General features: G+C 36.2%; 1 protein-coding gene across 8 annotated transcripts in view; it reads right to left on the bottom strand.

Moving 5' to 3' along the window:
- The window catches only part of ARHGAP42 (Rho GTPase activating protein 42), a 319,552-nt gene that overhangs the window by 107,638 nt on the left and 198,283 nt on the right, over nucleotides 1–13,631 (bottom strand). For 7 of the 8 annotated variants that reach the window (XM_064577200.1, XM_064577196.1, XM_064577197.1 and 4 more), the window contains one exon: nucleotides 1,187–1,297. In XM_064577200.1, the coding sequence (XP_064433270.1) occupies nucleotides 1,187–1,297 (111 nt within the window). Of the gene's footprint in view, nucleotides 1–1,186; nucleotides 1,298–11,568; nucleotides 11,725–13,631 lie in introns of those variants that run through there. The other variant, XM_064577202.1, reaches the window with a different exon arrangement.

Raw genomic sequence — 13,631 nt, 5'->3', positions numbered from 1 at the left:
GAAAGAGTCAGGTTGCTTCAGCGGGAGGGAGAAGTGAGCAGAAGTGGCTGGGAGCCAGGCAGGGACTAGAACTCTTCCCAGTCTGCTCTGCCTGTTTCCCACCATTCTTAGGCAATCATTGATGGGTTTCCATCAATAAATGAATTTCATCAAATATATATTAAAACGTGTCCTCTTTTTCCTTCTCCCCAACATCTCCACTAAAATAGAAACAGGTATTTTCTTATTATAAACAGATTTTTTAACAGCTGACATAGAAAAATATGGATTAAATCACCTTTTAGATTATCTATGTATTTAACTATTGTTATCTTCTCATCTCATGGGACTTGAACATTATATACTAACAAAAGATTATCTTGACTTATAGAACTTACTTTGATTCATCACAGATGATGCATTATGAAGATATCTACTCAGGCAATACTGTAACATATTATGGTAGTACTTGGAGAAAATGCTAAGAAAATGAAGTAAGCTTATAAAGACCAGCCACCTGCTCTTTCCTGTAATGCAATTTACATTAGGGAATCCATTACTTTTTACACTAACTTAAGAAAATAAATGACTTCATAGGGAGTCAGGCAGATCCCAGCCTTGCAAGAAAGGGGAAGGGAACAAAGGAAGAAATATAACCTTATGTCTTCTCCTTTCACCTAAAGGTTTAGTAAATGGGTCGCTTTAGTGGTGAGCTGTATTTACTTAGGTATATATAATGTAAACCCTTTTAATTTTTTTTAATTTTTCCATTCATAAACTATTTTTAAGAGCATTTTTAGGTTTATATAAAAATTGAATAGAAGATATAAAGGGCTCTCATATATAATCCACCAACCTCCACCACACACAATTTCCCCCATTATTAACATCTTGCATTAGTGGGGTACCATTTGTTACAAATGATAACCTAATATTGATACATTATTAACTAACCTCCATACTGTACATTAGGGTTTACCCTTTTCATTGTACATTCTGTAGGTTTGAAAATGTATTCACTATTACAGTGTCATATAGGATAGGTCCACTGCCCTAATAGTGTCCTATACTCTACCTCTTTACCCTCCTCTACACTTCCTGTCCCTTTTGTTTTTAAAAAATCACAATTTTCAACAGAAAAACATTACAAATTTTGTTTTCATAGGATGTGTTGTAACTACTATTTTGTAAGGGAACTGAAACTTACCGGCTCAACAAATTCAAACTTCTTTTTTTCTTGAACCTCTTGAATTTTAAAGACATACTCTAGTGATGCTTCATAAAAATTCTGATGTTCTCGGTCAATCTGTGTATCTGCCTAAAGAGTAAAAAAAAGGCAACTCATGACGCAAAGAGTAATTATTGATGGTTCTATGTAGAAAACGGACTCCAAAATCTTTATTAAAAATTAAGTTCTACAAAATGTTTTAATATAGCAATTATTATTATGTTTTGAACATACAGAGATGAGGAAAACACAGTCCTTGCCCACCAGAGTTTATATGATATGGAGTGTGAAGAGGGGAGGGAGAGTAAGCATACAACATTCACCATAAAAAATATAAAGAAGGCATATAAATATATACGGGAATTTATGTGATCAAAGAAAAAGAAACTAAATTCAGGAAGAAAATGGTAGTGGTATGTGTTGAATCTTAAGATGAACAACTGGCAGTAAATAGTGAAAGATAAAAAAATAGTCACTCCCATGAAAAAGTAAAGAGGCATGAAAGACACTGACAGAGTTTAGCTACAGAGTAAAAAAGTAGAGGACAGGAGGGTGAAGTAAGGTTGGCATCACACTTCAAAAAATCTTGGATACTTTGTAACGAATTTGGATTTTAACTAAGGGAGAATCATTTGAGACTATTCAGTAGAGTCTCATCATTAAGTGAGGTCTTAGAAAGAGAATACTGGTAGCAGAGCCAAAAAAAAAAAAAAATTCAACGGTTCTAGCCTAGTGAATCATGTTCTATCAATGTTATGCACATTTATTATGCATAACTGTAATAAGGTTCTATTGATAAAGTGTGGGAAAGTGTTGTTGAGATAATTCTACCCCCCCCCTTTTTTTTGATGTTGCCTCTCCTCCATGCCCACTATCATCTTCTGATGTCCTTTAAAACTGATGTTGCTGGAGTGGTCGGGGGGTGGGAGCGATGGGGTGGCTGGGTGATAGACATTGGGGAGGGTATGTGCTCTGTGAATTGTGCAAGACTGTTGAATCACAGATCTGTACCTCTGACACAAATAATGCAATATATGTTAAGAAAAAAAAAAAAGCAGGAGGGGAAGAATGAAGGGGGGGGAATCGGAGGGGTAGACGAACCATGAGGACGATGGACTCTGAAAAACAAAACTGAGGGTTTTAGAGGGGAGAGGGGTGAGGGATGGGTTAGCCTGGTGATGGGTATTAAAGAGGGCACGTTCTGCATGGAGCACTGGGTGTTATGCACAAACAATGAATCATGGAACACTTCATCTAAAACTAATGATGTACTGTATGGTGATTAACATAACAATAAAAATTAAATAAATAAATAAATAAAACTGATCTTGATAGTAGAGAATCGTGATTTTACTTTTCTTTCCCAGTTGTGTACTCTTCACTGCCAGCTGAGGTTACTAAAAGCAGATGAAAAGAAAAGAATGGGCTCTCTGGAGTACTAAGTATCCACCAACAATAATTTGGGAATAGAAAATGCTTTGGAGCCATTTTACAATGATAATTTCACATATAAAAGCTTTAAAAAATAAAATTAAGTTTGCTGGCTTGAACATCATAGCATATTAAAATATCATTTGAAACACCTTTAGTAATAATTATTTATTTACTATAAATTTATTTATATAAATAAAAATAACCCAATATTATTAGCAACTCATTAGAGATTTTTAAAGTTGAGAATTCCAAGTTTCCAAACTAATATACAAAAGAACATATAAATCAGGTAGAAAATTTGGACCAGAAGCTTCTCAGCTCCCAGAAAATAGTTTAGGATATATATACCAACAAAATCAGCATTCCATATAAATCGTTATATTTTCTTCTTATCACTGTTTAGAAGAACACAGTATTTACAGAATGAATGGTAAGGAGGTATTGGTGGTGGTATGCTAATCAATGTTTAACAACTGGGTCTCTGGCGGGAATGCCTGATTTGCAGTATATGCTGGTTTCTGTGGTGTAAATACACCCAAAATAGCCAGTTCCAAACCACAAACCTAGTATCACTGAATGAAGTTAGAAAGAGATAAGAAAATCAGCTCTCCAAAAGAAAGCTCCAGTACAACACTGGGTGTAAAGGATGTGAGAATATTTCAATCTCAAAGATATCATTCTATGCCATAAGTTACCTCTGAAGCTTTTCTTTACTTTAAAAAATAATGACATTGATTGTATAGACAGGCACATAGGAACAAACTAAAATGTTGAGACACCTTTACAGCATAAGATGGCTATTTGTGGTCAACAAAGCTGTGAAAAAAGAGTTAAGCACAGCAGTCATGAATGCTCAGCTGAAAGGCCTGTTTACAAGGCTGGTCCTTGCTGGCATCTGGAAATGTGGATTTCAGGAGGGTACCTACCACCCTAGCAGGTAAGAGTAGCTCACTGTCCCTAAATCGTGCCAACAGTATGATTTATTTTGAATACCTGTTTTCCTTCTGGGAGTCTGGAATTTAAGGATATAACAAGCAGAGAGTACTTATGTGACCAGCCCCTATAAAAACTATGGGCACTCGGTCTATAGTGAGCTTCTAATAGACAACATTTTACATGTGTTGTCACAACTTATGGCTGGGAGAATTAAGCATATTCTGTCTCCGCTGGGAGAGGACTCTTGGAAGTTTGTGCCTGCTTTCCTCCAGTTTTCATTCTATGCACTTCTGCTGATTTTTCTTTATATCTTTTCACTGTAATAAATCATAGCAGTGAGTCCTAGCAAATCACCAAACTTAGGAGTAGTCTGGGGTCCCCTGACCTAAGAGTATTAAGTAATTTCCTCAGAAACTTATTGCCATGCACAATCTCATATCATCAAAAGACAGGGAGTGGGGGCACAAAGAGGGATAAAAGAAAATAATTGTTTTTACCGTTTGCCAGTAATAGATGTTTTCCATCATCTCCAATCTAAACAACTATATTCAATATACCAAAACTGCTTTGAAAAGTCATCCAGAATGCACAGAGCTTAAGGAATACTACAGTTTAATTATTTTCCAGTAAAAGATTTAGAAAGGCTTTCTTTTATTTAAGATGACTCCCTTTAGTACTTAAGCTCAAAGCGTGTGGTTCACTAGAAGGCACTTGCTCATATATCCACTAGCAACTGTTGCTATGTATTTTGTACTGGATAAGTAGGATAACCATGTAATTTATTGTCCCAACTTTTAAAACTAAGCGGGAGGATTAGGAATATTTATGCCAGAACAATATGTATAAACTGCTGTTTACAAGACAAAGGGGATAGTAAAGTCATCCTGCTAAAAAAAACAAGTTAATTTCTTAAGAAAACCATATTGTTCTGCAGATATATAAATTCTTCCCCAACTACAATAAGCTACCTACATCAACTTAAGGAAAAAGCTTCATGTGGTATTTGTCAAATCACCTCCAGAGGAGAAAGAATTTAAGCTGGACTCTGAAAAATGAAGAGGTTTAGAGTAGTTGGAGATAAAAAAGAGAGGAGTTTGAAAGAGGAAATAGAGTCAAGAAAAGTTATGTTTCAGTAGATTGCATGGTTTGGAATAATAAGAAATGAGAATTAAGGCATAAGATAGAATGAGTGCAAACTTCATCATACGGACAGGACAAAAGCTTGAGGAAGATGTTGATTTGCCAAAGCAGCATTTCAAGAAGATTAAAGTGAGGACAGTGTAGAATATATTGATTAAAGGGCACGGCTGAGTGCATGTGATGATAAAAGACCATTTATTTGATAGGGGTAAAGGTGTTTATATACCCCAGTAAGAAAGAGAAATAGAAAGATGTGGGTGTGAGAAGCAAGGGGGGAGAAAAAGTAAAAGATAATTTTGATAACAAGAAATAATACCAGCATTAACAGAGAATTAAAGAAATGAGAAGTAGGAGCAAATTTGAGAAAATCATGATGGGAAATTTCACAAGGTCACTAAGAATTGATAGCCTGAAGTCCTGGGAACCAGCAGCAGGTAGGGCAGGTGGTAGGGTATGATGAAATCATGACCCAGGAGACATTCATTAAGATGCTACAGAGAGTACGGAAGAAGATATTTCAGGGACACATACACTATAACAATAGAGGCATAAAGATAGAATCTAACGGATTCCCTTCATTTAGGAGGTGGCGATAAGAGGAACCTGTTGAAAGACTATTCAGTGATATGTGGAAAACCAAAATCTGAATTTCTATAAGAAACTCGTTTTCTCCTTTATTTTTTTCCCAGATTATAAAAGAAAAATATATTCATTATTGTAAGCTTACTCATTATTCATTATTAAAACATAAATATAAAAATAAGAATTATAATCCTACTGTTAATATTTTGATATGTAACATACACAAACGTAAATAAACCTGAATAATACTGCACATTCTGGTTTAAACTCTATACTTTTTTTCCCCACTTTATCTAATGAATATTTTTCAACGTCTTTAAATAATTTGCAAATAGAACTTTTTACAGCCATATTACATTCCATTTTCATCAAGCTACATTGGTATACTTACTCCAATCATTCATTTGTGCCATTTCAGATGTTTCTAAATTTTTACACTGTGAATAACTCTTGCATCAACATATTTATACAATTTATTGTTTTGCTCATGACTGATAATTCCTCCTAAGTAAGTTCTGGCCAATATAAATCATTTCAATTATCTTGCACATTTAAACTTTGTTGAAGTAAGTTGCCAAATTTACCTCAGGATTGACTGAGTTTATGTTCCCACTAGAAAAGCAAAAGTGTACTCAGTTTCGCATACCTTCACTAACTATGTATATTACCTTCTCATAAGTTATAATATCCTGCTACAATTACTAAATTGCAATATTTTCTTAATACATGTGATATTGAAACTTAAAATATTTATATAAAAAAAGAAACTTAAAATACCTATTATGGTTTATATTTCTTCTTTGATGAAATATCCTTTTATATTCTTTTTAAAAATTTTTAAATTTTAATTCCAGTTAACATACAGTGTTACATTAATTTCAGGTGTAAAATACAGTGGTTCAAAAATTCCACATATCACCCAGTGCTCATCAAACAAGTGCACTCCTTGATCCCCACCACCTATCTAACCCATCCTCCCACTCACCTCCCCTGTGGTAACCATCAGTTTGTTCTCTATACTTAAGCGTTTGAATCTTGGTCTCTCTCTCTCTCTTTTTCACCTTTGCTCTTTGTTTCCTTTTTAAGGTTTGTATTTATTTCCAGTTAACATACATACTGTGTTTCTTAAATTCCAAATATGAATGAAATCATATGGTATTTTTCTCTGACTGAATTATTTTACTTAATATTATACTCCCTACCTCTATCCACATTGGTGAAAATGGCAAGATTTCATTCTTTTTTATGATTGAATAGTATTCCATTACACACACACTCACACACACACACACACCACTTCTTCTTTATCCATTCACCTATCGATGGACACTTGGGTTCCTTCCATATCTGGGCTACTGTAAATAATTCTGCAATAAACACAAGGGTGCATGTATTCCTTTGAATTAGTGTTTTTGTATTCTTAGGGTAAATACCCAGTAGCCTGATTACTGGATCATAAGGTAGTTCTATTTTTAACTTTTTGAAGAACTTCCATCCATGTTTCCACAGTGGCCACATCAGTTTGCATTCCTACTAACAATGCAGAAGAGTTCCTTTGTCTCCATATCCTCACCAACACTTGTTTTTGTTATTTTTGATTTTAGCCGTTCTGACAGGGTTGAGGTGATATCACACTGTAGTTTTGATTTGCATATCCCTCATGATAAGTGATGATGTGCATCTTTTCATGTTTCTTTTGGCCATCTGTATGTTTTCTTTGGAAAAATGTCTGTTCATGTCTTCTGCCCATTTTTTAGTTGGATTATTTGGTTTTTGGGTGCTGAGTTTTACGGGTGCTGAGTTTTACAAGTTCTTTATATATTTTGGATACTAACACTTTATCAGATATGCCATTTGCAAACATCTTCTCCCATTCCGTAGGTTGCCTTTAGTTTTGTGGGTTGTTTCCTTTGCTGTGCAGAAACTTTTTATTTTTGATGTAATCCAAAATAGTCTATTTTTGCTTTCATTTCTCTTGCCTCAGGAGACATCTAGAAAAATGTTACAGCCAAAGTCAGAGAAATTACTACCAATGCTCTCTTCTAGGATTTTTATGGTTTCAGGCCTCATATTTAGGTCTTTAATCCATTTTGAATTTATTTTTGTGTACAGTGTAAGAAAGTGGCCCAGTTTCATTCTTTTGCATGTTGCCGTCCAGTTTTCCCAGCACCATTTGTTAAAGAGACCATCTTTTTTCCCATTGGACATTCTCTCCTGCTTTGTTAAAGATTAACTGGCCATATAATTGTGGGTTTATTTCTAGGTTTTCTATTTTGTTCCACTGATCTATGTGTCTGTTTTAGCACCAGTACCATACTGTTTTGATTACTACAGCTTTGTAGTACAACTTAAAGTCTGGAACTGTGATACCTCCAAGCTTTTGTTTTCTTTTTCAAGATTACTTTGGCTATTCAGGGTCTTTCGTGTTTCCATACAAATTTTAGGATTATCTTCTGTGAAAAATGCTGTTGGTATCTTGATAGGGACTGCACTGAATGTGGAGTTTGCTTTGGGTAGTATAGACATGTTAACAATATTTGTTCTTCCAGTCCATGAGCATGGAATGCCTTTGCATTTCTTTCTATCGTCTTCAATTTCTTTCATCAGTGTTTTTAGTTCTTAGAATACAGGTCTTTCATCTCTTTGGTTAGGTTAATTCCTAGGTATCTTATTATTTTTGGTACAATTGTAAATGAGACTGTTAATTTCTTTCTGCTGCTTCATTATTGGTGTATAGAAATGCAACAGATTTCTGTACATTGATTTTGTATCCTGTGACTTTATCGAATTTATTAGTTCTAGGAGTCTTTCAGTTTTTTTATATAGAATATCATGTCATCTGTGAATAGTGAAAGTTTTACTTCTTCCTTACCAATTTGGATGTCTTTTATTTCTTTTTGTTCTCTTGATTATTCTGGCTAGGACTTCCACTACTATGTTGAGTAAAAGTGGTAAGAGTGGACATCCTTATCTTGTTCCTGATCTTAGAGGAAAATCTCTCAGTTTTTCCCATTTGCTGTGGATTTTTCATATATGGCCTTTACTATATTGAGGTATGTTCACTCTAAACCCACTTTGTTGAAGGTTTTTATTATGAATGGGTGTTGTACTATGTCAAATGATTTTCCTGCATCTGTTGAAACGATCATATGGTTCTTATCCTTTCTCTTATTGATGTGATGTATCACGATTGATTTGTGAATGCTGGGTCAGCCTTGCATCCCAGGAATAAATCCCATTTGGTTGTGGTTAATGATTTTTTAATGTATGGCTTCTGTTTGCTAGTATTTTGTTGAGGATTTCTGCATCTATGTTCATCAGAGATATTGGCCTGTAGTTCTCTTTTTTTGTGTGTGGTGTCTTTATCTGGTTTTGGTATCAGGGTAATGCTGGCCTCCTAGAATGAATTTGGAAGTTTTCCTTCCTTTTCTATTTTTTGGAATAGTTTGAGAAGAATAGGTATTAACTCTTCTTTAAATGTTTGGTAGAATTTGCCTGTGAAGCTATCTGGTACTAGACTTTTGGCTTTGCGAATTTTTGGGTTACTGATTCAATCTGTTTGCTAGTTATCAATCTGTTCAAATTTTCTATTTCTTCCTGGTTCAGTTTTGGTAGGTTATATGTTGCTAGGAGTTTATCCATTTCTTCCAGGTTGTCCAATTTGTTAGCATATAGTTTTTCATAATATTCTCTCATTATTGTTTGTATTCTGTGGTATCAGTTGTTACCCCTCCTGTCTCATTCGTGATTCTGTTTTTTTCTTGATAAGTCTGGCTAGAGGTTTATCAATTTTATTATTTTTTAAAGAACTAGCTCTTGGTTTCATCAATCTGTTCTAGTGTTTTGTTTTTATTTTTTAAAGTTTCTAAATCATTTATTTCTGATCTAATTTTTATTATTTCCTTCTTTCTGTTCATTTTGTCTGTTGTTCTTTTGTTCGCTCCTTTAGCTGTAATGTTCAGTTGTTTATTTGAGATTTTTCTTACTTCTTCAGGTAGACCTGTATTGCTAAAACTTCCCTCTTAGAACCGCTTTTGGTTCAACCCCAAAGTTTTGCAGCATTGTGTTTTCTTGTTTTTTGTTTGTTTCCATGTACTTTTAAATTTCTTCTTTGATTTCTTGGTGGACTCATTCATTGTTTAATAGCATGTTATTTAACTCCCATGCATGGGTGGCCTTTCCAAATTTTTTCTGTGGTTGATTTCTAGTTTCATAGTGTTGTGGTCAGAAAAGATGCATGGTAAGAATTCAATCTTTTTTAATTTGTTGAGGCTTGTTTTGTAGCCTAATATGTGATCTATCCTGGAGAATGTTGCACGTGCACTTGAAAAGAATGTGTATTCTGCTGTTTTAGGATGGAATGTTCTGAATGTATCTGTGAAATCCATCTGCTCCAGTGTGTCATTCAAAGCCATTGTTCCTTTGTTGATTTTCTGTTTAGATGATTTGTATTTTGATGTAAGGGGGTGTTAAAGTCCCCTACTTTTATTGTATTATCATCAATTAGTTCCTTTATGTTTGTTATTAAACATTTTATGTATTTGGGTGCTCCCATGTTGGGTGCATAAGTACTGACAATTGTTATATGTTCTTGTTGGATTATCCCCTTTATTATTATATAGTGTCTTTCTTTGTCTCTTGTTACACTATTTGTTTTAACGTTTACTTTGTCCCAATATAAGTATTGCTACACCAGCTTTCTTTTTTTGTTGTTGTTGTTTTCGTTTTAGTATCTTCAAAATGTAGTGTCAGGACCAAAAACACTTTATACCAAAGTGGAGAAATCTCATCTGTAGTGAATTATATCTCATGAATGATTTCAGAGATCTGATTTCTTATAAAATAAGAGAGGGAGAATTATCCATTAATGACCTCTGGGATATGTAATCTACAAAGCTTAGGTTATTGTTTTATAGCCAGCCATATCAGAAGCTAGAGTAAGGTCCAAGAGATGTGAACTCACGACCATCTTAGCAGATAATCCATCAATCAATTAATTAATTTATTTATTTATGTAAACAATGCCTGATTACTTGGGAGGTGTGAATTAACCCATTGGCAAACACTAACCATGATATGAGATGTTTCTCATTCTCTACCTAATGAGACATTTTAGAAAAGAATTACATTTGGGGCTTAAATTTGTCACTCCATAAAGGGAGACTCAGATGACAGGGAATAAAAATCAAGAATGGGATAACTCCTTCATTCTTAGGTTTATTCAGACATCATTTACTGGCTGCCTACCATGAAGCAGGTGTTAGGTATATAAAGATGAAAAGACATTCAAGTCTATTCTCTTCACCTTAACTTTCCCTGAATCTTGATCTTTAAAAATCTTTTTTTTTTTTTAACTTGGCAAGCTTTTTTTTTTTCATTTTTCTTATTTTATTATGTTAATCACCATACATTACATCATTAGTTTTTGATGACGTGTTCCATGATTCATTGTTTGCGTATAACACCCAGTGCTCCATTCAATACGTGCCTCTTTAATACGCATCACCAGGCTAGCCCATCCCCCCAACCCCCTTCCCTCTAGAACCCTCAGTTTGTTTCTCAGAGTCCAATTCCCCCCCTTCATTTCTCCCTTCCTACTATCTTCCTTTTTTTTTATTATGTTATGTTAATCACCGATACATTACATCATTAGTTTTTGACGTAGTGTTCCATGATACATTGTTTGCATATAACACCCAGTGCTCCAGGCAGAACGTGCCCTCTTTAATACCCATCACCAGGCTAACCCATCCTCCCATCCCCCTCCCCTCTAGAACCCTCAGTTTGTTTTTCAGAGTCCATAGTCTCTCATGGTTCATCTCCCCATGGTTCGTCTCCCCCTCTGATTTCCCCCACTTCATTCTTTCCCTCCTGCTATCTTTTTCTTTTTTTTTCAATATATAATGTATTATTTTCTTCAGAGGTACACGTCTGTGATTCAACAGTTTTGCACAATTCACAGCGCTCACCATAGCACATACCCTCCCCAATGTCTATCACCCAGCCACCCCATCCCTCCCACCCCCCACCACTCCAGCAACCCTCAATTTGCTTTCTTTTGATATCCATTTGCATCATAGATGTTTCTTCATCCCCTCACTTTCAATCTGCAGGTGTCTTTAGGTGTAAAATGAGTCTCTTATGGGCAGCATATTGATGGGTCCTGCTTTTTTATCCATTCTGTCACAATGTCTTTTGATAGTGTGCATTTAGTCCATTTACATTCAAAGTAATTATTTATAGATATGTATTTATTGCCATTCTATTACCTGTTCTGTTGTTGTTTCTGAAGATTTTCTATGATCCTTTGTCTTTCTCTCTTTCATGGTTTGCTGGTTTTCTTTAGCGATATATTTGGATTTCTTTCTCTTTATTCCTTGCATTTGTATTAGCGGTTTTTGATTTGTGCTTACCACTAGGCTTGTATATAACATCTTCCACATATAGCAGTCTGTATTAAGATGAACCCATTCTTTACTCCTCTCCTTCTATTCTGAATGATAGCCTTGCTGGTTAGTTTTCTTGGCTGCACATTTTTCCCATGTAGCACTGTGAATATATCATGCCACTCCCTTCTGGTTTGGAAAGTTTCTGTTGAAAAATCCAATGATTAGCCTTAATCAGGGGGTTTTCCCTTGTATGTAATTGTCTTTTCTCTTGCTTCTTTAAATTTATTTTTTTTAATCACTGTATTTGCCATTTTTATCACAATATGTCTTGGTGTGGATCTGCTTTTGTTGATTTTGTTGGGGGTTCTCTGTGCCTCCTGGATCTGGGCATCTGTTTCCTTCCCAGACAGGGAAATTTTTAGCTATCATTACTTTGAATAAATTTTCTGACTCCTCTTTTCTCTCTTCTTCTGTGACTTCCATAATACTATTATTATGTTTGATGGAGTCACTAAGTTCCCTAACTCTATTCTCATTTTGCATAATTCTTTTTTCTCTTTTTTGTAGTAATCGCTTGATTACTTTCCATTACTCTGACCTCTAGGTCATTAATTTGTTCCTCTGCTTCTTCCATCCTGCTGCTCATTCCATCAAGTGTGTTTTTCATTTCGTTTATTGAGGACTTTATCTCTGCTATGTTATTTCTTATCTCTGTGTTAAGGGTCTCACTGATGCCTTCCACTCCTTTCCCAAGTCCAGTGAGTATCTTTATGATCATGACTCTAAATTCTCTATCAGCCATGTTACTGATATCTGTTTCACTTAGATCTCTGGCCATGGCCTTGTCCTATGCTTTCATTTGGGACAAATTCTTCTGTCTTCTCATTTTGTCTAAGTTTCTGAGCCTGTGTTAGGAAAGTCAGTTACATCTCCTGTTCTTGAGGGTAATGGCCTTATAAAGAAGAGGTCCTGTAGTGTCCTACTTGTAGTGTCCCCTATTTCCCAGGGTCTGGCACTTCTGGGAGTGTCTCCAATGTGTACTGCATGTGCTCTGCTGTTGTGTCCTGGCTGTTTTATCCTTTAGGCCAGTCATCGGCAGATGCTCTCTTTGCCTGTTCTGGAAAGTGTTTGGTCCCTGGCCTGAATGTGGTGCCTTTCAATTAGGTGTGCTCTTCGTCTGCATGTGAAATGAGACATACTGCCACTGCCACCAGAACCCAGGCTCCCCCAAACTCCTGCACCTGGAGACGAGGGTTGGCAGGGATTTTGGCTGACCTTCTGCAGGTGGGGGCCTGCCATTCTGGGACCATGGCAAGCATGACTGGGAAGGGTGGTTCCACTGGAGTGGGAGCGGGGGACAGGGCTTGGGTAAGAAAGGTAGGTAGTGTCTGCCGCGCAGTGGTTCCCACATGTGGCCCTGTGCTTATGCCGAGGCCCGGGGAGGGAAATGGTGCCTGCCAGTTCCTTTGTTTCTGGAGGGGTTTCCTTGTGAATGCTGCCTCGTTGGCACATATTCTGAGATGAGCAAATAACCTCTTCAGTGGGTGCCCCAGGTGCTCTTCAGATCACTGTTTCCACACTGTCAACAAGCTGTTTGCCTTGCCTTCTCTCCAAGAGCAATCCCAATGCCTCCAGGCTCTCCCTCAGCCAAGCCTACTGACCTAGCTTTAGAACTCCAGGCTTTAAGCCCCACTGGTTGCCGGGACTTATGAAATTCAAAATTTAGCTTGTCTCGATTTCCAAGCCAATTGCTATGGGGATTTGTTTTTCCAGTGTGCTCCCCCCATGTGTTAGTCTGTCTCTTGCCCTTCTCTGTGACCATGGCACCCCCCTACCCCAACCACAATGGCCATGATCCATTTCTTTCCCAAACTGTCTCTGTACTTCCTACCTTCTTTGATGTGGCCTCTTCTCTACCTTTAATTGTGGAATTTGTTCTGCAA

This window comes from Mirounga angustirostris, unplaced genomic scaffold, assembly GCF_029215605.1.
Source record: "Mirounga angustirostris isolate CCGP_5_RB_7025 unplaced genomic scaffold, mMirAng1.0.hap1 SCAF_13, whole genome shotgun sequence".
NCBI lineage: Eukaryota > Metazoa > Chordata > Mammalia > Carnivora > Phocidae > Mirounga > Mirounga angustirostris.
The sequence above is the reverse complement of the archived record's forward strand: the minus strand, read 5'-3'. Positions and strand labels throughout refer to the sequence as shown.